Raw genomic sequence first — 23865 nt, forward strand, 5'->3', positions numbered from 1 at the left:
AGGGAGGGAGGAAGGAGGGGCCTGAAAAGATAGCCTATGTTTAAATTACTCTCACGTGGAAGAGATTTTGTTTTTCTCCTGAGGTTTCAGGAAACTGGGTTAGTAACACTGCTTGGTACAGATTTGGTGGCAAAATTAGAATACACCATGATTTAATGTCTGAGTTGGGGGTCAATAAAAGGAATGCTTTTCTGAAAATTAAACTGCCCAAAAAGTAACGAATGCTTTATGTAGAAATAAATGCCTCATCAGGGGAGGTGATTGAATGAAGTTGGACAATCACTTATTAGTAAGAGGATAGAAAGGATACCCTCATTGGGAAGGAATAGATTCCTTCCAAATCTATGACGCTGTGACAGCATTGCCTTTACTGGGAACCAAGGAATGATGCCATTCTACATATTCTGTGGTGAGAGAATTCTTAGTCTTCAAAAAGCTTGGGATGCATTGGGTTAAAGAGTTAAAAACAAGTTTAATTATTTCTGGGCATATCAGAGCCTTTAATATGCAAATATCTGAAAATAAGGGATTTATTATATAGAATTTCCTACGCTTACTTGACCAAGGAATCTCTTTCACGGTAACTAGTTTACAGCACAGCACCTATTCATGTATTTATCATAGTTTGGGACATAATCGTTTAAAACTTTGTAATGGCCCAGAACCAGGATACTATCTGACCAAGGCCCTTTATGTGAAAAACAGCATCACTTCTATTTATCCTTTCACACAATGAGACTAGTGCTCTCCAACCTTTTAGAGCCCATTTGCTGTGAGTGACCTTTCTATCCCAGTAGAAGCTGGTCTGATCTACCTACCATTCCACACTCGGGGATGGCTCCCTTAGGATTGATGGAGCCTTTATGCAAGCTTGTAGAGCTGAGGAAGGTTGATACCAAGTTTCTGTGACCATGAAACAAAACAGAATCACCTGAAGCAATTTTTTACTTTGTTGGTCAAGTGAATTTTCTTTTTCAAATTCTATGTCTTTCTACTGCCCTATTTCAATTATATTGGGTAATTTCCTTTAGCCTCAAAAAATAACTTAATGCAGTCCACTAAATATGAAGGCTGAGCTCTAGTTAAGATCTTAGCTGCAATGCTTTTGTTTTAGTTTAGATAATTTTTTTAAAGGGTTCTCACTGCTAACTTCTACTAAATGTTCACATTTTGGTCTTTTCTCTGGTCATGAGTCACAAGAGAAAAAAATGCCAAACCTTCTATAAAATCACAGTTACGCTGTGGATGATGTAGGAGTCAAGGGATTCCTGTGGCTCATGACAAACTGAAACGTGGTGGGGTTTCTAACGAGGAGACGAGCAGTGCTGTCTTAGTCAAGAGAGCATGATTCACTCACTGTTCTTTGGAAAAGTTCTATCACTTTGCCACCCATTTTCCATAGTAAGCTTATGGTCCCAAGGAGCTTTAATGGTCACCGACAGTGAGACTTTCCGCTGTAACTCCCATACACAACTGAATATGAAAATGCAGTGCAGACACACTAACCACTATTGAGAGAAGAGCATGACATTTGACATATTGGTTATTTAAGACATCTCAGAGTAATAATGTCTTTGTTTCTTTTAGATTCCAGCATATAAAAATGATAGCAGTGAACTATCTTAAAAGCTATGACTTCCAAAGAGAACTCAACCTTAACAGCTAAATGATAAAGTACTTGAACTAAATAGGGATGAAACCAGGGAAGAATTACACTAATAATATTTTACAGAACCAAAGAGTTCCCAAAATATTATATTTGCAACAAAACAAGAATATAGGATGTTCTCCCAAAGTATAAACATTACACTCTGATTGTGATTTTTTTAATGCCTTCTCTGCTTAAACTCTGGTAACATCTGACCCTGAGCCATTTATCCCACAGTGTTGACTTAGCACAGCCCATCCTGTCCAGACATTGGTCCCACTTTTTTTCCATTTGATTCTTACTGCTTTCTTTCTCTAGGATAGTCAAGGTATCTCTCTTTTATTTTTCCTTAATAATTTCCATCACAGAGTTACTCTAATAGAATACCTAGAAAGTCAGTAGAGTTTCCTAAGTTTTCTCTCCTCTTGTAGGGATTGATGCAGAGTTGCAACCAGATGCATGCCTCCTACCTCTTCCAGCAAGATAAACACTATGACCTGTCCTATGACACTGGAGACAAGGCCTTGCAGTGCGGACGCCATGTTGATGTCTTTAAGTTATGGCTGATGTGGAGAGCTAAGGTGAGCGTGTGTAGATCAGCTGAATGTTGACTAAAAACACAAACTGCATCTTAGTGTGATGTGTTAATAATATGAATTATTGGTGTATTCTCAAGCTATCAAAAGGAGTGGGCTTTTCATTTCATCAATTGGTGGGAATTACAAAATATCAGCCAATAAGGTGAGGTAAGCCTGATCTCTAAATATTGTTCAGTACCATCCTTTTTGTCTCCTTTCCTTGGCATTTTTATTAAGATGATGATCATCAGCCACGTTTACACAAAAATGTTTCTCTCATGCTTCATCAGTTCCTGCTGCTCCTCTTCCATCTAAAGCCTCCTCACCAGCATGGTGCAGCCGCTTGGTTCTTAGAGAAATAACTTGGAGGACATCAGGTGTGAATTAAACAGCAGGAACAAATGAAGCCTGAAATGAAGGCAAAGGATCCAGTTTCGAAAGTGCTGAAATGAAGGCACCAGGAGAGGGGGGAAAAGAACAGTCCCAGCAGCCACATAACTTATGAACACATGGTCTCTTAATTCCCTGTGTAAAACCTTAAGCATCTAGACAGACAAAATGCCCATTTGGCTTTCAACTTAAAAAAAAAAGCTGCATTTTTTACAAAGTGAATTGATAATAATCATTAAAGTAATAAGTGTAGCCCTGCACTATGGATCAGAGGTGAGGATAATTGCCTTCTCACCTCAAAAACTGTCTAGGAATGCCAGTCAGGGGAGGGGAGGGCATCTCTCCCGAGAAGATCCAGGAAAGAGTGAGCCACGATCTTCTCTCTGACATGCCCTCTTGCTCCCAGGAATGAGGACACAATCCGAAAAGTCAATAATCATTAAACCCTCTGTTATCTGATACGCCGGAAGAATGCAATGTTTCAAGTGAATCCACATTTTCTCCCAAGATAAACTACTTGAAAGATAGCATCCAATGTATAATTTACTATTCCTTAATCTCTTAATGACTAATGGAACTAAGTGCACTGATGACAGCCATCACGTTAAGTCCAAGATTACTTGATTAGACCAAATTTATTTACTTTTAATATATTTTATTGATTTTTTACAGAGAGGAAGGGAGAGGAATAGAGAGTCAGAAACATCGATGAGAGAGAATCATCAATCAGCTGCCTCCTACACACCCCCTACTGGGGATGTGCCCACAACCAAGGCACATGCCCTTGATCGGAATCGAACCTGGGACCCTTGAGTCCGCAGGCCGACGCTCTATCCACTGAGCCAAACCGGTTAGGGCAGACCAAATTTATTTTTTTAAAAGCCTCCTGATGTAGGATACTGGGAGGTGCTCTAGACTGCTTCATGGTACGTGTGTTTAGCAAGGGCACTGTGCCTGCCCTCAACTCTGTTCTTATTGAGTAGAACTTTCATTTTGTCTGATGAGTATTTTCCTTCTTGACAGATTTCTTCAGTGGTGAAAACTTGGTGGTAGAAAAAATTGTTTAAAATTAGTCCCCCTTTTTTGGCCTGCAGAGATGGTTTAATATGTAACGAATGAGTTTTCACAGTAAATCTTTGTGTCTGTATCTTTATGCCAATTGACAGGTTTCATTTTATATATAAATATATTTTTATTGATTTCAGAGAGGAAGGGAGAGAGAATGAGAGATAGAAACATCAATGATGAGAGAGAATCATTGATTGGCTGCCTCCTGCACGCTCCACACTGTGGATCAAACCTGCAGCCCTGGCATGTGCCCTGACCAGGAGTCAAACCGTGACCTCCTGGTTCATAGGTCGTTGCTCAACCACTGAGCCACGCCAGCTGGGTTTGGCAGGTGTCCTTTTAGTTTTCTGTGATTGGCCTCCCTAATTTCAACATAGATAACAAGTGGACTGGCAAATGGCTGAGGACTTCCACTCCCTTTGCAATACAATCAAGCTCACTTTCGGAGCATTCGTGTTACCTTGTTATGCCTCTGTGTGGGAAATCACACAAGCACCGCTATTCCCACATGACCAGAGAGATTAGCCAACGTCATACACTGGACAGGATCAGAGTCATGCTGGTCCTGTCATATCCTGGATCAGGTGTGTGAAAATTTAAATTCAGCTCTAGCCTGGTCCAAAGGATCCAGTTTAAAGAACAACTAACCTCTCTCCCTCCTACCTAGGGTCCATCCCAAGTGGACCCAAACTTCCAGGTCAGTCTAAGCCAATCCTAATTTCTTTGGCATCCACAGACTCATGGAGCAGATGGCATGGGTGTTAGTGTGAGCATTCAGGCGTCAGCCCAGTCCTTCCTTGGGCTCATCAGGAACCACTCAGCCTCCTTAAACCAATCAGCTAGGGCAGCAACCTCCAGAGAAACAGATTGCTAAACCCATGAGATTTTTTAAATGCAGCTTATTCTTAAACATGTGTCAGATACTAAATGTCACTGCCCATGCTGGGTCCCTCTTTTAGCTAGAATGACGGGATTGTGTGTAAACAGGGAAGTGGGTTCATCTTGTCTCCATTACAGTTGCTCGCTCTCGTTTGCATTAGTCACTGGTGGGCCAGTTCTAAGAGCTCCTGGGATGAGCATGAGCTGCTTTTCTAAGCTTTCCATTAGCATCCCACAAGCACTGAAGGAAAGCCATTTCGAAAAGCCATTCCCTAGTGTGGCCTGACGTCAGTTCAACAGTCCCGGTCCAAGGCTGCTGGGCTGTTTTCCCTAAGTCCAGACCCTGGGCTTCCGGAGCTGAAAGCTGGAAGGCCTCTGTGACCTTGTTGGCCCACTACACACACATCAGCCATTGATCCCCAGAGGAGAAATCTAATAAGCTTTGCAGCGTGACAGGCTAGCAAAGCATCTGCGTGCCCCTAAAGATTCATTCATTCATGCGTTCCACAAATATTCACTGAGACCTACCCTGTTTGTTCTATGATGGGGGTACATTTTGTGAACAAAAGCGGGGTCTGGAAATGACTGATTTACCTGATGGGCAGGGCCTAAGCATCCCCTCCGGTGTGGGGATGGGGGTGGTCTCTAATGATGCTTCTTATCCACAGGAAGCGAAGAGCCCAGCCCTCCTGTCATTAATGACTTCCATAATTACCCCTATGAATGCAGACGCAAATTTTCCCCTTGAGTAAGCAAAATAATTGCCTGGAGAATGGAGGCCCTGGACAGAAAAAGAGTCTCCGTGGAGAGCAGTAATGCCAGACGGGAAAGGGAACAAAAACACCTGAGGGGGAGAACAGTAGAGGAGAAAGAATTGCCAGAAAAGCTTCCTCAAACACTCCCTTCTGTTAGGGAAGACACCGAGGTGGCAGGAAGACCATCTGTCTCGAGGGATCACTTGTCCGTAGCTCAGCCTGGGTGCTCCCCACTTTTCTCGGCCTGCCTGAGTCTCTCTTCTTCTCTCACTTAGGGAACTGCTGGGTTTGAAGCACATATTGACAAGTGCTTGGAGCTGGCAGAGTATTTATACAATATCATAAAAAACCGAGAAGGATATGAAATGGTGTTTGATGGAAAGGTATGTCTTCTGATTTGTACAATCCCAAAATGTTTAGTCAATTGCCGTTCTTGCGCCTGATATATTTTTATATGTCAATAATGTGCTATCCAGGTAAGTGGATCATTACAAAGGAGAAGCCAGGATGATGGGGTAGCTCTTCTGAGCTGGAGTAAAAATCAAACTCACAAAAAAATAAACTGCAGTGGGAGATATCTGTAATACTATCAACAATAAAAATCTGTTAATAAAAAAATTAAAAAGTAACTGAATAAGGTTGTGAAAGTCAGGCACTTCAAAGGTGATTACAGATTTAAAAGTAGGAATTGTATTTAGAAGCTGCAGCATAAGTAGATTAGAAATGTCCTTGGAATTTTCAAAATTGCTGGTTTGTGCTGAGTGAGTGTGACTCTTACTTTTCTCTATGTAGCCTCAGCATACAAATGTCTGCTTCTGGTACGTTCCTCCGAGTCTGCGTGTCCTGGAAGACAACGAAGAGAGAATGAGCCGTCTCTCAAAAGTAAGTGATACGAACTCCTCTGATATGGCGTTGGTGGTACATTGGGGCTTTCCCATGTATACTTTTATGACATATTCATAGGTCTTCAGGAGAAATCCATCCTTAAGCTTGGTGCATGGACCCTCGCCCCTCTGTGGGCTCCTGCAGAGCCAGGGCATGCAATGCTGGTATATCCAGACTTTTAACAACTGTATTTGCTGGCATTGACTGACCTGCCAAGTGAAACTGGTGCTCAGTTACAAGCACAGAAGAGACTTCGGGCACCAGAAATAATTGGAAAATATAGCTGCTGCTGATCCTCCTGAGATGTCAAGGTCAACGCTGCCCTATGGGGTCGTTAGAGCTGTGGTGACTCCCAGAAGGTAACAGAGCAGGGAGCAGTAAAGAGGACCACTGTGTAGTATGTGGTGTGTCCCAGGCTCAACTTGATCTAGCATGACATCATATCTCTCTCACGGCCATTTGCTTTGGGAAGCACTGTTGTCTCTCTGCTCCACTGATGGGGAACCTGAAACACAGGGAGAAAAAGTCACTTTCCCAAAATCACACCCACGTCTGACCCCAGAGCCTGAGAGCTTGTGCTATAAATTATATTGTTTCTAGAGCAGCGGTTCTTAACCTGTGGGTCGCCAACCTGACCCTTTCACAGGGGTCGCCTAAGACCATCGGAAAACACATAAAAATTACATATTGTTTTTGTGATTAATCTCTATGCTTTAATTATGTTCAATTTGTAACAATTAAAATACATTCTGCATATCAGATATTTACATTACGATTCATAACAGTAGCAAAATTACAGTTATGAAGTAGCAACGAAAATAATTTTATGGTTGGGGGTCACCACAACATGAGGAACTGTATTAAAAGGTCGCGGCATGAGGAAGGTTGAGAACCACTGGTCTAGAGCATGGGTGTGTGTGTCTGGGGTGGAAGGGATGTTAGTCATGTTTGCAGGTTTAGAGAAGTTGGTTCATTGTAGGAAATCAAGCCAAGGGCATAATGGACTGAGGATGGTCATATTGGAGAAAATTATAGGTTCTGGCAAAAATAAAAAATGGCCTGCTACTGGTTGAGAGGAAAAAAAATTCATTTTTTTCTGGAACTTTTATGGTGGCTTCTCCATGGTATATATTATCGTAACAATAACTAATTTTATTTGAAGAGTTATTTAGAAATTAGGTATTTCCATTTTCATTGGCTTTCACTCCTTTAATTCTCTGACCAGGCAGAGAATGCATACAGTAGTTTGGCTGACTCCATTTGTTAAACTGATAAATTATTGCTGGGCTGAGGGATGGATCAAGATGGGAATACAAAACAAAAAGGATTTTTCATCATTTTCTGAGCAAAAGTCAACTCTGAGTTCCCCAGTTAAATACAACTCTCTTCAAATACCTCTTAGATTTAGTATATCACATAAACTGTAATGGAATGGAAATTATTTCTTGAGAACAGACATTAGAATATTAGTAAGTTACTGTTATGCTGTAGATAAATTAAATTTGAAAGTCTCCTGGGATTGCAAGATGAATTCTCCTAATTTTCCCCTATCCTGTGACTCCATTTTCCTAACTCTGAGAGAATTCAGCAATTCAGAATTGAAAATCAAAATAGAACCACATAAATATCAAGGTTAAATTCCTTTTATGTCAATAATTTTTCAGAGTTTCAGAAAAGTTTTCCATTAAGTACAAAGCACTTAAACTATAATGTTCAGGTACCAGTAAAACTGTTACACACACACACACACACACACATACACACACACAATCCCAGAAGGAAAAGAGCTGAAGCGAATTAAATCATCTGCACTGTCCAACGTAGTAGTAATAGCTATATGTGGCTATTTAAATTTAAATCAATTAAAATTAATTCCAAAGAACTTCACTTCTTCAGTTATACTAGCCACATGTTAAATGCTCAATTGTGACTAGTTCTTATTATTTCCAATGATTCAGATAGAGAACATCTCTATCATTACAGAATGTTCTTTTGGTCAGTACTGATAAAGACCCCAAATGGGGAGAAATATGGGGTCTTCAATGTGGTATATGGCAAACAAGAAAATTAAATTAGCCTTGGCCAGTGTTTCTCAGTGGTTAAAGCATCTGCCCACGGACTGATGGGTCAAGGGTTCAATTCCCGGTCAAGGGCATGTACCTGGGTTGCAGGTTCAATCCTTGACCCTAATGGGTGTGTGTGGAAGGCAACCAATTGTTGTGTCTCTCACATCGATATTTCTCTCTCTCCCTCCCTTCCTTCTACTCACTCTCTTTAAAAATAAATGGAAAATGGTAAGAGACCAACCAAAGGGCTTGTGTGCATGCATGTAAGCATAACCAAAGGACACAGACAGTAGGGGAGCAAGGACATGTGCTGGGGGGGAGGGGAGTGGCCTGGGAGATGTCAATGGGGGGAAAAAAGGAAACATATATAATACTTTCAATGATAAAGAATTTAAATTAAAAAAAATAAATGGAAAAAATATCCTTGGGTGAGGATTAACGATAATAAGAAAAAGAAAATTAAGTTAAATTACGTGGCTAAGCATAAAATAGGCACTAAAAAGTGTTAAGCCAAAGTGCTCTTTGAATCTTTCAGAATAGGGAAGGAAACAATACTTAGAAAACCTACTAGTGAACCGTAGGCCTTTTCTCAGGCCACATACTGGCTTGGGGATAATTATCTAGGTAACAACTGGTTATTACCAAAACAGGCATAAGTCACAGTTTTATGAGGGAGGTAAAGATGAGACTCTGGTGGGCGTATTTCCTGCTGCCCAGTCAAGACTTTGACTGTGCAGGTAGCACATTGTCATGGAGGTAGAGTGGGCATGAGGGCTTAGGTTGCTATGGAGACATGATCACTTGCCTTAAGGAGCAGCACACAGAGTCCACATGCAGGCAGTTATCAGATAAGAATCCAAAGGCTGCATATTGATCACCACTTTATGTTTCTAGTTCTTCTTCATCATCATCATCTTCTTATATTTTAATTTTCATTATATTTGATCATCATCTGCATCTCTTCTATAAGCATTTATAGTCCTACTAGAGGCCCAGTGCATGAAATCGTGCGATCATGTGCAGGTAATGTCCCTAGTCCTGTGATCAGGGCCATCTTCCACCCGCTCACCAGTCCCCAGTCATGCCCCGCTGCCACCCACCCCAGTTTCCCACAGGGATCAGGCCTAAACCAGCAGTCGGACATCCCTTTCACAATCCAGGACTGCTGGCTCCTAACCACTCACCTGCCTGCCTGCCTGATTGCTCCTAACCACTTCTGCCTGCCAGTCTGATCGCCCCCAACTGCTCTCCCCTGACAGCCTGGTTACCCCCAACTGCCCTCCCCTGCAGACCTGGTTGCCCCCAACTGCCCTCCCCTGCCAGCCAACTTGGGGTGGCCATCTTGTGATGACATGAGGGTGGCCATCTTGTGGTGGCCATCTTGTGATGATGTGAGGATGTCTCGTGAGGGTGCGAGGGCCACCTAGGCTTTTATTAGTATAGATACTGATTGGCATACTTTCAAAGGTCAACTATGGAATTAAAAGTAAATTTGTAAAGAAGTATTTGACCTCATATTTGTTGTGACTCTTCTGTTCTAAATGTAATGGGGAGACTTTAGCATTATAGAATATCTTATTTATCATTATTCTGCTACTTCATTTTTCAAAATTTTCACTCATACTTCCAAGATTTAAAAACAAAAAGGTTTTGTAATACACAGTGAAAAATACATTTCATGATGCTTTAATCTGAGCTCTCTTTGGAGGAAGAAAAAATGTGTTTTCAAATTATGAAAGAGTCTTCTGGTTATTATTTTCTAGAGGATTGGAAAACCTAATGGCACAAAGGAGAAAATAAAACCCTAAAACTTTTAAGGCAGCTCCAAAGAGCTCTTGCTGATGAGGCACTTAGTGAATTCTTCAACACACAGTCCTCTCTTTTTTAACTGACTTTCTTAATTCAGCAAACCCAAAAATGTTACACACACACACACACACACACACACACACACACACACACACACATCCTAGAGATAAGTGAAAGCTCTATACAGTCATCAGAATAGTCAGAATTTTATTTTCCTTCTTAACTTGCAATTAGTGATTATGTAATGAAGTAGATGTTCCATGTTCCTGCTAATTTTAGTTCATCAGCATTTTCTGGAAACAACTAAAAGTCACATGTATTTAGACAGCTGTGATTTCTGCCATCCCAGCTAGCTTCAGGAACTGGAGGGACTCAATCTTACTTAATGCCAAAATCTGTTTGGGAGGATGGCTGTTACCATTAATCTTTTGACCTTTGATTTTCATTTATCTGAAAAGTTAGAGGTGGTTGTTCTTAATAATTAGTTTCATTCCTATATGTTTTTCTTGTTTTGCCCATGCAAATTAAATCAGGGTTTAATTCACTGAGTAAAGTATGGTCATTGTTATTAGTTCTAAAGAGCAAGCATAATTGTTGCACAGGTAAAACTAAGGAACAGTTATGTGATTTTTCCTTAAGTTCCTGCAGATACATGGACTTGGAATTCCTTTTTCTTTTTTAAATCATTGTTTCATTTTATTCCATTCTCACACATTACGTTTCTATGGGATCTTTTTCTTTTATAGCATCCCAACATGCAAAATAGAACCCTTTCATTTTTAGATTTAAAAATATTTAAGCAAAATGTGTAAAAATCATTCAATTCTTTGTATAGACAAGAAATTTTGAAATGAGTTCAAATGATGATGCACATTTTATTTTATATTTTACATATATATATATATTTAGTAGTGTTTTTCTTTTATTTTCTTTATTGATTAAGGTATTACATATGTGTCCTTATCCCACCATTGCCGCCCCCCCTACCCCCGCTTCCCGCTCATTCTCTTCCCAGGAGCACATTGACATGCCCTGCCTCCTAGAACAAAGTGGTAAATTTCATGTCCTTAGGCTAGAATATTCTAGGAGATCCATTTTCAGAACTTAATCCCAGACTTGAAATATTTAAATTCTTATTTATATTTATTCCCTTGGATGAGCCCAATGCTCTGGATATAGTCTTAATCCTTTGAGTTGAAAGAAGGATCAACTCAACAGAAATATCCCTCTTTATATTACCTCACCATGGAATAAGGAAGGAGCAGGAAAGGACTTAAGAATTTGTTAATATTGAATCAGAAAACTCAGTGCTGGGACCACCCTCCACATGTTTAGATGAGGAAATTAGGTTTAGGAAGTGAAGTGAAGGTGAAATGAAGGTGAAGGTGCAGTTTGTCTTTGGCAATGAAGGATAGCAGCGCTTGCCACCCCAAAATATGTCTTTTGAGATATTGGTTATTTTAAGCTGGTTATTAAGAAACAAACAATTCAGAAATAACCTTTGTCCATCCCTCTTTACCTGCCCAAAGGAATTTAGATAGAGAACCTGCTCCAGGAAGGGAAACATTATCACAGGTAACTATAGTTTAATATAAACTAAGTGCAACAGACAGGAAAGAACCTAGCAAGGTCCCTTTGATCAAAGTCTTCTCTGTGTCCTATTGTTAAATATGGCCCAGCAAACATTTATTTACCAAACTTTTGCTTTTTTCATTTCCATGAAAATTGCCTTCCTGCTCTTTGAGGTCCCAAATCACAATCCACCGCCTCTTTTCCTTAGCTCAGGATGGCATATAAGCCCTTAACTGTCCAATCTGTCCATGGTTCTCATTCTTATGGCACCTGGAAAATAAAGTTTGGACATTTTCTCCTGTTAATATGTGTCCATTAAATTTTATTATTAATCCATCTAGAAGAATTTAGAAGGTGGGAGGAAAATTGTTTCTTATACCCCCGGTTTCTAACAAATCACTAGGTCTGATGGGAACCACATTGATTTTGCGCATCGAGTACTTTGAAGATGAAAACCTCATTGTAAACCAATGATTATTTATGTGTTGGCATTGAAAAGTGATATGTTCCTAGCAGCATTCCATTGGAATCTAACTATCCTTCCTTTCAGATAAATGATCCCCATTTTTTAACTGAGTTGTTGACTATGTATATCTGAATGAGTCTACAGTGTTCCTACCACCTACCATTCCTGGTTACATGTTTACAAAAATAAGTTTAAAAGATCAGATGTTATATTTACAGACTCTGATGATAACATATCATTGGACAGGTCATACATACAGTTAGATATAATTTAAATGTATGCCTTTATAGTCAATAAGGAACTCCTCAAGAGGCACCCAGTACCACCGTAAACAAAAGAAGTAGAAGGCACTGTGCTTGCCAGTGAAGTACAGAGATAAAATGTATTTTTTCATAAGAGGACAATTAGAAATTAGAATATAGTCATAACCTAAAGGTAAGGATCATATAGTGATGAATTAAAAGAGAGAAGATGTTAGTGGACTAGAGGAATCAGGAAGGGGTACATAGAAGTTGTGGGACTGCGGTGTAGCCTTGGAGTGTGTGTTGAATGTGAGCTGTAAGACAAAAGAGATTCTAAGCAAAGAGAACAAGTGTGACAGGACAAGGATAAAAATATGTGTGGTACACTCCAAGGGTATTACATAGGTAGCTCGTGTCAGAGTTGAAGGTTTATTTTGGTGAGCAATAGAAGATGAGCCCTCAGAGCTGGGTGACAGGCCTTTATCCTGAGTGAAGAGTTTGACTTTAATTTTATACACAATAGAGGACAGCTGGCACTGTAGTCATCAGTCTGGCATAACATGTGGAAAAACCTCAGCTGTGGTCGACTTCTGTAATGTTAAGTCCTTATGGGTTCAGCCTTTTGCCTCAGCTGATTCTTCATTATTAAGGAACATATTTCAAAATATCTTATACATTAAGGTAATGCAAAAGGTGAATGAAAAGGAACTAGAAAGCTTTAGGGTCTCAAGAAAAAAATTGCTGTAGGGTCTCAAAAGTCTTCCGATTTTCATACATCACTTGATATTGAGGCTTACCTCTTGGAAACCATTCTCTGAACAGTTTTATTTCCAATTTTTCTACATTTATTGAGGGGGAAAAATACCCCCTCTCAAATGTTGTACTGCTAAACTATTTAGCCTTGGACCAACACCAGATTCTTCTCATTCTCCCAAAACACTGACTATAAAGGCAAGAAAAAGGTGGAAAGCACTTAATAGCCTACTGATGCGTGGAATAGCAAGCTGTGACTCTCCTCTCAGGTGCTTGTCTCACAAAATTTGAAGAATAAATTCGCAGACTAAAAGATTTTAAGCAAAACTATGGAAGTTTTTTTAATTAATCTTTATTGTTGAGATTATTACAGATGTCCCTCTTTTTTCCTCCCATAGCTCCTCTCCACCCAGTTCCCACCCCACCCGAGGCCCTCACCACCCTATTGTCTGTGTCCATAGGTAATACATACATGTATATAAGATCTTTGTCTAATCTCTTCCTGCACCCCTCCACACCCCCTTCCCTCTGAGAACTGTCAGTACGTTCCATTTCCATGCCCCTAATTCTACTCCATTCACCAGATTATTCTGTTCATCAGATTTTTTATTCACTTGATTTTTAGATTCATTTGTTGATAGATATGTATTTGTTGTCACTTTGTTGTTCATAATTTTTATCTTTACCTTTTCCTTCTTCTTCTTCTTCCTCTTCTTAAAGAATACCCTTCAGCATTTCATATAATACTAGTTTGGTGGTGATGAACTCCTTTAGCTTCTTCTTGTCTGTGAAGTTCTTTATCTGACCTTCAAATGATAGCTTTGCTGGGTAGAATATTCTTGGTTGTAGGTTCTTGCTATTCATCACTTTGAATATTTCTTACCACTCCCTTCTGGCCTGCATAGTTTCTGTTGAGAAATCAGCTGACAGTCGTATGGGCACTCCCTTGTAGGTAACTAACTGTTTTTCTCTTGCTGCTTTTAAGATTATCTCTTTGTCTTTTGCCCTTGGCATTTTAATTATGATGTGTCTTGGTGTGGTCCTCTTTGGATTCCTCTTGTTTGGGGTTCTCTGTACTTCCTGGACTTGTAAGTGTATTTCTTTCACCAGGTAGGGGAAGTTTTCTGTCATTATTTCTTCAAATAGGTTTTCAATATCTTGCTCTCTCTCTTCCTCTGGCACCCCCATAATTCGGATGTTGGTACGCTTGAAATTGCCCCAGAGGCTCCTTACACTATCTTCTTTTTTTAGATTCTGTTTTCTTTTTGCTCTTCTGGTTGGGTGTTTTTTGCTTCCTCATATTTCAAATCATTGATTTGATTCTCGGGATCCTCTAATCTACTGTTGAATCCCTGTATATTATTCTTTATTTCAGTCAGTGTATGCTTAATTTCTCATTGGTCCTTTTCCTTTTCCTTTTTGTTTCTTTTTCTTTTTCTTTCTTTTTTTTTTTTTTTTTTTGGCATTCTCACTAAGATCCTTGAAAGTATCACTAAGTTCCTTGGAGGTTTCTAGACAATTCTGGAGTAAACTTATAACCACGGTTTTGAATTCTATATCCAGTAGTTTGCTTTCTTCCATTTCTTTCATTTGTGACATGTTTCTTTGTCTCTGCATTTTGGCTGCTTTCCTGTGTTTGTTTCTATATATTGGGTAGCTGCTAAGTCCCCTTGAGTTGATATAGTGGCCTTGTGTAGTAGGTGTCCTATAGGACCCAGTGGCTCAGCATCCCCAATTACCTGAGGTGGACACTCTTGGTGCACCCCTTTGGCAATCTCCCTTCCAATTAAAAAAGCAGCACACCCAGGTGCCGGACCAGCCCATTCCACGCCTCTACACCTCCTGCCAGTCTCAGTGTGCTTTCTTCTTTACCTCTCTATTTGAGTACTTCCATTCAGCCAGCTTTCCCATGGTTCTGGATGATAGTTGTTCTGTATTTTAGTTGTAATTTTGATGTGGTTGTGGGAGGCAGCAAGTACAGGCTTTTACCTATGCTACCATCTTGGTTCTAGAAGTTTATTTTAATCATATACAGACTCCCCCTGGGGCAGGGCCCCCAAAGGGGAACTCCACAGGGGAGGGATCCCCAAAATGGTAAAGCCCTGCTCTCTCTAAAATGGGAAAAACCCAGTCCTGTGAGTCTCTTTGTCCACAAGTTTATAAATGCTGGAAGCTTCTTTGTCTCTTCATGACACTTTCTAATTGCAACCTTCCTTATTTTGTGTACCCCATATTTTCCTAATTGGCCACTTCCCCCGGCCCCTTATTCCTGCATGGTATCAGTTTCATCATTTCAAAGCTCACCTGGTGCCCCCCTCTTCTTCTTCCCATTATCTTGTTACATCCTTATAAGCAATCTGGTGGCTTGGAGCTGTCTCTGCCTGTCACGTATGAATTCCTCTCCCATGGACCTGCCTTTCCTAAAACCCACCTCTCCTATCTCTAAAATCCTTTCACTACCATTTATTATTCCTCTGATCACCTTTATGATCTAAATATACAGAATTGCTCCAGTCCTCCAATTCCAAGGAAGCTTGGAGACAATTCCTTCAAGGAAAAACAAATATGGTTCTAATTGTTTAGTTAAAATCTGAAATGCTACTTGATAGCAGATTATTTGACCAAGGGGAGAGCCCCCAGAAGAAACAGTCACCATATTGATCTGGTCTCTCACATAGGTGGCTCCGGTGATTAAAGCCAGAATGATGGAGTTTGGGACCACAATGGTCAGCTACCAGCCTTTGGGAGACAAGGTCAATTTCTTCCGCATGGTCATTTCAAATCCCGCAGCAACTCACCAAGACATTGACTTCCTGATTGAAGAAATAGAACGCCTTGGACAAGATTTATAATAAACTAACTCACTAAGCTGTTTCAATTCTCTAGGTAGACAATTAAGTTATCACAACCTGTGTGAATGTATTTGTAGTCTGTTCCAAAGTAAATCTATTTCTATATTGTGGTGTCAAAGTAGAAGTACAGTGAAAAACAACAACAACATTGCTCCTTTAAAAAACCCTTTCTTAAGTTAGAATACCTCTCTAATAATTAGTGACAAAGGCTGTGTTCTAATCAATGTGGGAAAGCTTAAAATTGTTATAAGTACTTCCCTTACTTTTAATAGAGTATGCAAATCAAATGTTATTTTCACTTAAAAGTAGTAGGATTGAATAGTGCCAAATTGCCCCTGAATCATAAAAGGTTCTTTGGGGTGCAGTAAAAAGGACAAAGTAAATATAAAATGTATGTTGACAATAAAAACTCTTGCCTTTTTCATAGTATTAGAAAAAAATTTCTAATTTACCTATAGCGACATTTCAAATGTATTTAAATACATATAATTTTACAAAAGTAAAATATATATATTAAAAAGAAATCCTATTTTGTAACATATAGATTTTTATTTTATATGGGTTATACAAACTGCAGGGGCAGATATAAAAACTAAGCCAGATTTTTTTTTTCTTTTCAGGGAGGCACAATAAAACACTTAGCAGTTATTTTGAAACCTAGGCCCACAAAATTCTTTAAAAAGGTATGATGCCTTCTTCCTATTCACGTTATGGCTTATCACATCTCTAAAGTCAGTATTACAAAACAAACACAAAAGAATACTGCAAGTCCCTTAATATAATTGACCAGAGAAACAATAAGATTCCCTTCCCATTTAAAAATGTTTTCCACCCAGTTGACCCTTTGCAGATCTGCTCAGTGAGCATGACAAGCCAGGCTTCATCTTAGACTGAATTAGGGTACTCGTCTCTATTTTACTTTCCAGTTCACCCTGTTTTAAACAGAAAGTTGATGCTGGTTCTTATGTCATCTTCCCAAACCATATTCTTTTATTTGGTCGTCTGGATTCATTAGAGAAAAATAAAATCTAATCAACCTGGGCAAAGAAGAACAAAGCACATTCCAGAGTGTGGTGAGCCCAGGAAATTAAAGCCAGCTGCGGGAGAAGAGATGTCTGCTTGAGAATGATGGTGTCAGCCCAGACGCCGCTTTGCCACTGTCCAGGAAGGAGTCCTTTACCACCTGAGTAATTGCTTAGTTCCATTTCCAACCATCTCTACTTACGAAAGTCTCCCCTGCTAGGTGCCCCATCACTGGGATCCCAAGTAATTAATTTCAACTCCACGGGTAGTTATTTTTTGTCCCTCTGGTGAAAATAGCTCCTCACCCGGGATTTTGAGAGAGCACCTTAAGACCTTCTTTTCTCTATCTCCCATCAAGATCCAAAGTGCCCAGATTATGCAAAGATTAAGGTCCTTAGAATTCAAAACAATATTTGAAAGCACCCTCTGCCCCTGCAAACGTGATGAAGAGACACGAGCTAACAAGAGGCCCCACAGAGAGTTCTGGGCCTGCTGATTCTCAGAGGCCGAGGGGGCTGCGGACTCATATGTGAAGCTGCAGACACAAATTTAGAAACATTTCTCCTTTCTCTATGGACCAGAAATCGCTTTTACCAACAGGTGACGTTCCCCACCCTTTGCTCCTTCCAGGTCCTTCCCCAAGTTTGCTTGGAGCTCAACCATGTGTAGTGCAACCCCGACCAGCCGTAGCCCGGGGAAGGAGGTAAATAGAAGACTAATAGGTCCCAGCAGTTTAATAAATATTCTTTAAAGTAGGTCTGTCACCCACTCGGGTGGGAGGGAGTGAGGGAGGTAGGTGGTTTTGAACATTAGCCCAAATCCCCAGTACCAAAGGTGGAACCATTCTTTACAAATTTTAGAAAAGTTTGGTGGTAGCTTTAATCAGAATTAACATGACCATTTTCATTTATACAGCAATATTGTGTTTATTATTTTTAAATACTTGAAACAAGTGTGGTACGTCTTAATCTGAGACATATAAATGGGATTGAATTCATGTATTATCACAAGGCTGTGAGGAAAGAAAAAGAATCAGTTGTGTATGTAACTGTGTTGCCTTTATTGTATTGATAGTACTGTCTTGTCACCTCAGATTGTGGTTGTGTGCTTTAGATATGAACTTTACAGTGCTGCAAATCAACATGTGTTGCTGTAAAAGCTTGTACAATATATTATTGATCTGTCTTTTTCTGTGTGGTAGCTGTATCGATATTCTGAGAACTGCATTCGCACTGTTCCTGTAATCTCTCTCTCCTCCTCTCTGCTAAACTGTACGCCCTCCACATCAGCTCTAATACAGAACATGCCCCCGGCTAAGCACCCCACTGAGAATCTCCTTTGACAATTGTGATTTCACAAAAAGCAAGGTGAGTGCTACTTTATCTCGGAGAACAGAAGAAACCAATATGGAATGTCACATGCTGCCAAAATTGCAGGTATTGTCCCTACTGGGGTTTGGAGTAGGTCCTACTCCTCAGAATATGGACAAAGAAAGCACAAGTGTAAATATAGGGCAGGACAAGGAGTGAAGGACCCTACCAGTGGAGATCACCTTGCATGTGCTGTCCTGTTTTCCAATGCTAAGTACAAACATTGTGTATTTATTAGTTAAATGTGCCAAATAGTGTTCCCAACCGGAGTTTCTGCAAGACATCGCCATCTCCCCAGCATTATTCCGTTACGAAAAGAAAAAATATAAACATGTGGCAACCTGTTCTTACCAAATATAAACTTGTGTATGATCAAAGTATTTTATCCGTGTCGTCTCTCCAAACCCAAATAAATGTGTGAGTGTGGACACAGCTCAGGCTTTGTATTGTTATTTCTGACCTTTCCACGTTGTGGAGCTAAGTTTTGGTGAGTTGCCTGAATAAAAGGCCCTTCACCTGCCACGGCGCTCATGGGAAGGATGAAAACATGGGCCCACAGATCCTATGCCCATGTCTCTGGGTCTTTGTTGGGAAAAATGAAGCATATTGCTTACCATTCTGGTTTCTCTTTCAGTCAGATCCAATTTTTTAAATAATATTGTATTATGGAAAGTTTTGTGTGCATACACAAGTGGAGAAAACAGTATAATAGATTCCTTCCCATGAAGGCCTCCCACCCCCTCCCCGCTTCAACATTTGCTGATTCAGAGCCTGAATCTCATTTCATCTATTCCCCCATCTCATATCCTCCCCACCCCAAATTATTTTTATATGAATCTATAAAAGAGGATTCCTTAAATAAAAAAGCCTTCAATACCATTATCACAACTAAAACTATAATAATAAAATTTCCATAATAATATCAAATATTCAGTGAGTGTTCTCCTTTCCCTGATTCTATAACAAATGCCTGGCCTGTGGCCCGGGAGACCCAATGAGGCCCACACACTTTTCAGGGCAGCTGGGACACGTGAATCAGGCAAGCAATACAACACTGTATACACATGGGCTATTGAGGTGTGAGCAGGTAAAAACTAGAAAGCCATGGGAAGTGAAGTGGTGGAGTATATTCTGATATGCCTTGCCAGGGACTTGTATGGCCAAATAAATACAAATCAGATTTAGTCTATTTATGAATGCCATGGTGAGGAGGTATCCTGAAGGACTGGGTTTTGGTGGCCTGGAAAGCGAAGCTCCTGCCAGGAGAAGTAGGATCTGTGGGCCCATGTTTTCATCCTTCCCATGAGGCAGCTACTGGAGCAGCTGCAGGAGTCAGACTGCCTGGCCTCAGGTGCCAGCTCTGCTAATTATCTGCGCTGTGACCCTCGGCAAATCACTTAACCTCTCTGAACCCCCGAGAGCTCATCTGTTAAGTGAGGACAAAAGCAGCACTTACACACGGGTGATAGTGAAGATTGAAAGGAGAAGAAAACCCAATGCCTGCCATATAGTGGATGCTCAGCATGTGGTAGTTTTACTTGTATTCTGTGCCGCTGCCTGGAAGAGCCAGGCCTCAGACGCAAGCCCTTCAGCCCCCCAACTCATCTAGACAAGAGTGTGCTGAACACAGAGGGCATGTGACTGCAGCCCCTCCCTGTAGAAAGCCCGGGTATGAATTATCCCTGAGGACAGCAGGCTGGTGGCTGAGGCAGCCTCGGTCACAGGCTTGGCCTCAGATTTAATAGAGAAGGGAGAGACTCAGGAAGGCTGGGCAGGATAGTGGAGTGAACAGGAAGAGCAAGAGGAAGTAAGTGGTTTTATTTGGGATGAATTAACCAGTACCTGTTCTGAACTCCTTCCCCGGGGTCACACCCTTGCCCCAGACAGGCAGCGGTCAGAGTTAGAACGAATGACATAGGAGATCAGCTTTGGCTTCATTGGAACTGCCAATATGCTCACTCACCTAAGGCTTACAGCTTCCATTCGCACAGTGAGACCCAATCATTGGGGCACACCACGAGGAGGAAGAGTGACTTGGTCTCCCCGAAGCCATTAAAGAGTTTCCAATGTTTCAAAAGGCAAGTACCAAAGACGCACTAAACGTTCTAAATTGAGGGTCATCCCTTCGCGGCACCTGCTGCCATTAGTCCTGGCCTGGTAGCACGTGCTGGATAAACACAAACACACCACAGGCCTAAGTGGCTGCACAGACCCTTCTCTTCTTGGAATCCTGCTTCCCACTTTTGGAGAAAATATCTGTGGTCTCTATTAGAGTGTCAGAACTGAGGCTTCTGGCTCAGGAACACTAATTAAAAGCTTACTACAGTTGCCAAGAAAATGACTTTCCAGAGGAATTTCAATTTATTTAAACATGATAACTTAGAAAATTCCAAGAAAATTATATTATGCAAACTTGACCAAAGGAGAGCTTCAAAGTTTGTTTCAATTTAGATTTTAGACAGTCAAAAGGAAATCTTGTTGCTAAATCTTTTGCTTTCCCTGTATTTCCTTATGTCTGTTTTATGATTGTGGAAATCAAGAGAGTAAAGAAGAGGAATTTTCTTGCCCTGTTTTTGCTCAGTGGATAGAGCGTCGTCCTGTGTATTGAAGGCTCCTGGGTTTGATTCTGGTCAAGGGCACATGCCAAGGTTGCAGGCTCAACCCCCAGTAGGGGGCGTACAGGAGGCAGCTGATCAATGATTCTCTCATCATTGATGTTTTTAACTCTCTCTCCCTTTCCCTTCCTTTTTGAAATCAATAAAAATATATTTTAAAAAAAGAATAGGAATTTTCTTTAAATTGATTTTTGTTTAAATTGTTGCCTAAGGGTGCATACATTCCCTCTGTTCTGTGGAGACACATTCCAGAGGGAGAACCATTGGGCATCTCCACAGTTGGCTGAGCCCAGGCTGGTCTATGTTCAGGAAAGAGCAGATGGTTCCAATTCTTATTAAGCACTAAGAGGTAAAGGAAAAATTTCTTCTTTTTAAAGTGGCAAAAACAAAGCCTTTGCTCACATCACTTTTTTAGAAAAGTGGGTGGGATTTAAGGTAAAAGATCTATTGAGAATTAACTGTCTAAAGTTAGCCTTGGGTGGAAAGTTGAATTCTAACATTGACTGATTCTCTCTGCTCCCATCATTATGAGCTATAATAATCCTATATAGTGAAAGGCTAATATGCAAATTGTCCCCTTGACTGGGAGTTCAACCAGGGGGCAGGGCTGGTCCACCAACCGTCCCTGGTCCCTCCCCCTGTCTGGCCCAGCCTGATCGACCCTGAACGGGGTGGCCCGCTGGACCCCACTTGTGCACAAATTTCGTGCACCGGGCCTCTAGTTATTATTATAAGAGCTGATTTAGTCTAGGAATAAATTCAATGCATGAAGGACCCCAACCCAGTGACACTATTCATCTAACAGCTATAGCTATCTTCAGTGAGATTCCATGTGGAAACGGGGAAGGGAGGAATGGGCAAAGGCCTGGCTTAATTCCTTTCCCTAATGCTCACCTTCAGCCTGAGGCAGCTATTGTGTAATGTCAGAAGCCCTTCAATAATTCCTGGACTAATGACAAAATTCCTACTCCATAATATATTGTCTCTTCTCTTTACAGTTCTGAATGTCTTTTCCTCATCTGCCAACTTGGGTTAGTGGTACCTGTTATAGAGGGCTGTAAGGATTCAATGAGAAAACCCCTCTAAGGCCCTTGGCAATAGTAGTGACGATTGCCTTCTTTCCCCAGCTCTGTCTTGTGACGGCCCTGCCTTCCTGGTGTTATAATCACCTCCCAAAGGCTGGCTGCTAAGGGGTCAACCTATCCACACCCTCACTAGGAATGTGATTGCTACTCTGGGTAGCTTTTCATATAAATTAAAGGGATTTTGTTTTTTGGTTTGTTGCTTAAACAAAACATCAACGGAGACCACGCACTTCTGCAAAGAGTCATGGGCTTGAGCACACTGGGAGCAGGTTTATTCTGGTAAATGTATTTATAAGGATGGTATTAGATTCTATTAAGACTGGGCCCCACAAGGGTAGACTAGATAATCACCTATTAGCTGGTGAGCAGCAGCCACCTGAGCAGAGGACCCCCAGTTGACAGATGCCACTGCAGCTGCCTTTGCTGCAAAGAGATGATTGGTGGGGGCTACGGAAGGCCTTGGAACTCAGGGAACAGTGCCAATAGGGCTGCATATCCCACACCCCACACCATGAGACGGGCACTTAGGAAGAATCCCATTCTGCGTTCATTCACTCTCCCACAGGCTGGAGGAAGCTGCTCTCCCTGCCTCTCCCAGGACCCTTCACAGCAGCACACTGGAGCATCCCTGCAGCTAAGAACAGTGCTAGGTTCTGTCTGACACAGGAACCATAATTATCTCATTCTCCTGTACCCAATGGAGGGATTCCTCTAAGAAAGAATGACAAAGACTTCAGTCATTCCTTTCCTTTCTGAGGTTAAATAACACAGTTTGCTTCAGAAATGGGGGAACCATAGGAGCCCCTAATGACATTAAATATATATATTAGAGGCCCAGTGCACGAAATTGATGCACTTGTGGGGGTGTCCCTCAGCCCGGATTGCAAGAGGGTGCAGGCCAGGCCAAGGGACCCCATCAGTGCCGGATCCCAACTGAGGAGGGATGTGGAAGGTTGCCCAGCAGGGGAGGGAACACAGGAGGGCTCCAGGGCATGTCCAGCCCATCCCACTCAGTCCTGATCTGTCGGACCCCAGCAGCAAGCTAATCTACCAGTCAGAGCATCTGCCCCCTGGTGGTCATTGCACATCATAGCAAGCAGTTAAGCTGCCTTAGTATATCATTAGCATATTATGCTTGGTTGAATGACTGACCAGACACTTAGCATATTAGGCTTTTATTATATAGGATATTTCCTGTGCCCATAACTCCACTTTCCTTCTCCAGCCACCTGTCTTCCTGAAGTCATGGCCTCACCACTGAAAGAGTAAGGCAAGAGTAAGGCAGCATAGCCCTGGCTGGTTTGCTGAGGGGTTAGAGCATCAGCCCACGGACTGAAGGGTCACAGGTTCCATTCTGGTCAAGGGCACATACCTCGGATGCAGGCTCCATCCCCGATCCAGGCTCAGGGTGCATGCAGGGACAGCCAATGGATGTCTCTCTCTCACATAGATGTTTCCCTCTTTTCCACTCTCTCTAAAGATCAATGGAAAAATATCCTTGGGGTGAGGAGTAACAAAACAACCAAAAAAGAAAAGAGTAAATCAGCCTAGACACTGAGTCTTAGTGATGTGTTAGCTGCAGGCAGACAAAGATGAAAGATCATAGTCTCAGGTTTCAGGAAGTTCCTAGCGTGGCAGGAGAGACAGGACTAGGATGCCTCCATGAGAGGTTAGAGAAGGCAGGGTATTGAAGGACACTTTCCAGAAGGACAAGAAGGAGAAAGGCATTCTGGGACTTAGAGTGTGACAGGCATGGGAGGCTCCCCGGGAGCAGCCCTCAAAGAGAGAGCGCAGCCCACAGCCTGCACA

General features: G+C 41.3%; 1 protein-coding gene across 1 annotated transcript in view; it reads left to right on the forward strand.

Annotated features, from left to right (window-relative positions):
* GAD2 (glutamate decarboxylase 2) overlaps window positions 1-18424 on the forward strand; it is a 55904-nt gene extending 37480 nt beyond the window's left edge. The window contains exons 13-17 of the mRNA XM_023763899.1: window positions 2080-2229; window positions 5594-5701; window positions 6111-6200; window positions 15790-15997; window positions 18188-18424. Coding sequence (XP_023619667.1) covers window positions 2080-2229; window positions 5594-5701; window positions 6111-6200; window positions 15790-15963 — 522 coding nt within the window. The 3' untranslated portion in view covers window positions 15964-15997; window positions 18188-18424. The remainder of the gene's footprint in view (window positions 1-2079; window positions 2230-5593; window positions 5702-6110; window positions 6201-15789; window positions 15998-18187) is intronic.
* Window positions 18425-23865: the final 5441 nt, after the last annotated feature.

Source organism: Myotis lucifugus, unplaced genomic scaffold (genome assembly GCF_000147115.1).
Source record: "Myotis lucifugus unplaced genomic scaffold, Myoluc2.0 scaffold_306, whole genome shotgun sequence".
NCBI lineage: Eukaryota > Metazoa > Chordata > Mammalia > Chiroptera > Vespertilionidae > Myotis > Myotis lucifugus.